This window comes from Malus domestica, chromosome 03 (assembly GCF_042453785.1).
Source record: "Malus domestica chromosome 03, GDT2T_hap1".
In the NCBI taxonomy this organism is placed as follows: Eukaryota; Viridiplantae; Streptophyta; class Magnoliopsida; order Rosales; family Rosaceae; genus Malus; species Malus domestica.
The window spans coordinates 833,037-836,002 of NC_091663.1; the positions used below are offsets into that span (position 1 = coordinate 833,037).

The 2,966-nt window shown below is 33.9% G+C and overlaps 1 protein-coding gene across 1 annotated transcript; it reads right to left on the minus strand.

Annotated features, from left to right (window-relative positions):
* Positions 1-232: 232 nt before the first annotated feature.
* Positions 233-2,731, minus strand: LOC103452457 (beta-glucosidase 12-like). The gene is made up of 8 exons (XM_070818618.1): positions 2,620-2,731; positions 1,962-2,209; positions 1,674-1,789; positions 1,272-1,489; positions 1,155-1,186; positions 937-1,039; positions 675-783; positions 233-476 (listed from the first exon to the last, which is right to left on the minus strand). Exons 1-8 carry the CDS (start codon positions 2,729-2,731, stop codon positions 233-235), a joined length of 1,182 nt encoding a protein of 393 aa, XP_070674719.1.
* Positions 2,732-2,966: the final 235 nt, after the last annotated feature.

Genomic DNA, 2,966 nt, shown 5'->3' on the forward strand with positions numbered 1-2,966 from the left:
CAAATTCACAGAGGATGAAAACCGCTTTGTCATGAAATTCAACAGGCTTGAATACATCAACAACATAAAGCAAAAGTAAAAATACAAAAGTCACAAGGAGGGACAACAAACTCATAGTGAGTTGCCGCAACTTATTCTGATTCATTATGAGTCAAACAGAAAACTAAAACTTGAATAACAACTTGCACAACGACTCTGGTAGATCCATTGTACTTTATTCATTATTTGGGATTCAAATTTGATAAACAAGTTTGATGTCCTCATCATTATCATCCACAGATACTTGAATATTTTTCATATTTCTTTGGCTCTTCTTCAAGAAAGTTTTGAACCAGTTTGCCGAGCGTTTTGGGTACCTTGTCAGTGCACCATCATAGTCCACATAGTTAAGACCAAATCGACTACGATATCCTTCTGCCCATTCAAAGTTATCTAGTATCGACCATGCAAAGTATCCTTTTACTTTAGCACCCGATCTGCGCACACATGTAGAAAACAAAGCAACCAAATGCATTGATATGGATAATTAAATATAATAAAAAAAAATTGTAAGAAGGCATAGATATATATATATATATATATATATGTATATATATATGTATGTATGTATGTATGTATGTATGTATGTATAACACTATATATAGCCTTATTGAATTCCTAAACAAGGTACTAACTGAATTGCTGCTTGAAGGTGACAAAGGTGGTCACGATAGTAGTTGACTCTGATGGTATCATTAAGGGCTTGTGCGAGTGATAAGCTGCTATTAGTGAACTCATCGACGCCTGCAACATAATGAATTATTATATGCGTTGATAATTTTCTCTAAAGTGAAATCTGCATTTAGTTTTTGAGTTTAGACTGCACCTAATTTAGTTATGCATACACATGTGAAACTTTGATAATGCAATTAATTAAGGCTTGAAAGTATTGCTTACCATTTTCAGTAATATAAATGGCTGGATCATTATACTTTTTCTTGGTATAAATCATAAGATCGTGAATTCCTTTTGGATAAATGTATAACCAATCCGAAGCAGCCTACAAAACCATTTAAAGATAATTGGAATTCACATGAGTTATGTTTTTATGCAGAAAAAAATACATATTAATCCTCCAAGTGCCAAAAACTTTTAAGTTCAAATTGGATGTGTACCCGTGGACCAATGGGTTTTCCATTAACCTCAGCTGTCATAATATACACAAATATTAGAATCTAAGTATTCTGAGAACTTAATTAATTGCTTGAAATAAGTTTTTAATTTGTACTCACTTGTCGCATTAACATGAGGATCATTTATGTAGTTTTCAGGGTCAGATGAATTCTCTAGTGGATTGCTTGCATATCTAGCAGAGTAGTAATTGATTCCTATAAAATCATATGACCCATTTAGAGAATCGGACTGCTCTTTTGTGAATTGAGGTAATCGTGATCCAACATATGTTCGCATGCTTCGGGGATAGTCACCAGTTGTGATTGGGTCCATAAACCTACAAAATATACAGATATTCCAAGCATGAACTCATGGTAGCTATAATGTCTTGCTAACTATATATATATTTTTTAATTTTGTATAAAAAAATAAAGTATTTATAAATAAAATATTTAACTAGTTGATACATCCGATTGAAAAATACTAGTTGATATATATGTATATTTCAATAATATATTTACCATCCAAACATAAAATCCAAAGCTCGATTTGCAGCATCTATATCTTTTTTTGCCTTTGAAGCTGGCTCAAACCAGTGTGTCACTACTGCTAATCCTATCGCACCATTTTGATATTCCTACATAAGAAAGTTCAAGAATATATATTAAGAGGCAGATAAAAATATCACCGTTGTTTATCTCAATATGCCAAGTATTCCTAATTTATTGTAACTAAATACTACTAATGCCTCAAATATAATTTTTAATTAAGAACCAAATATTCAGTCCCAAATAAATAATTAATTAGACCTGGTATTTAGTCTTGTACAACTTCACAGTGGCTGCATGAGAAAGGAGTTGGTGGTGTGTCACCAAATATGGTTCAACAGCCGAATTTCCACCAATGCAGTTCAATTTTTGCCAAGCAGAGCATCGTCCCGGTGCGTGAGTCCCGATTGCATAACCATGGTTACTTACAGTAAATGGCTCATTCAAAGTGAGCCGGCGCTTTACTCGATCACCAAAATGCATAAAACAAAGATCTGCATAATAAGGTACTCACCAAAATAATAAGGTATTTTTTCCAACCAAATTCACAAAGGACGAAAACAACTTTGTCGTAAAATCCAACAGGCTTGGATACACCAACTATTAACCAAATAGATTTGGATTAGATTGATTTGGATTAGATTGAGTTTGTTGGATTTGGATTAGATTGAGTATGTTGGAAAAACAGTTAGAGTTTGTTGAAAGGGTAAAAGTGTAAATCTGCTCATTATAAGTTTCTATATAAGCTTTGTTTAGAGACTTAGAGCAGTATCATGTAATAATAAATTTTTCCACTGTTCATAGAAAAACAGAAACGTCTCTCTCTCTTTTCCTTATTACTTGTTCTTCGATTTCTTTAGACTCAAGGTTTCATTGATTCTTTAGAGTTAATATGGTATCATCGCCGGCATTGGCTCACTGCCGTTGTCGATCCTAGGTCTTCCGCTGCTACAATTCACAATCGAAGAGTCGCCGGGGATTTCGCCGTGAGTGAAGCTCTGGAGATTTGGGGTGTTTTTCATCACAAGCATCAATTCAGGTGATATTGTGTTTGTTTTTCTACTGGGTAATTGGGTTTCAGTCCTGATTAGCTGTTCAAGATTTCAGATTGTTGTGTGTTTGATTACGAATTCTTGTGTTTGCTTACTACGGGAGTTTCATTCTCTCTTGATTCATAAGAAAGTTTCAGTCTTTCTTGATTACTACGGGAGTTTCATTCTCTCTTGATTCCTAAGAAAGTTTCAGTCTTTCTTGTTCACTGCGGGA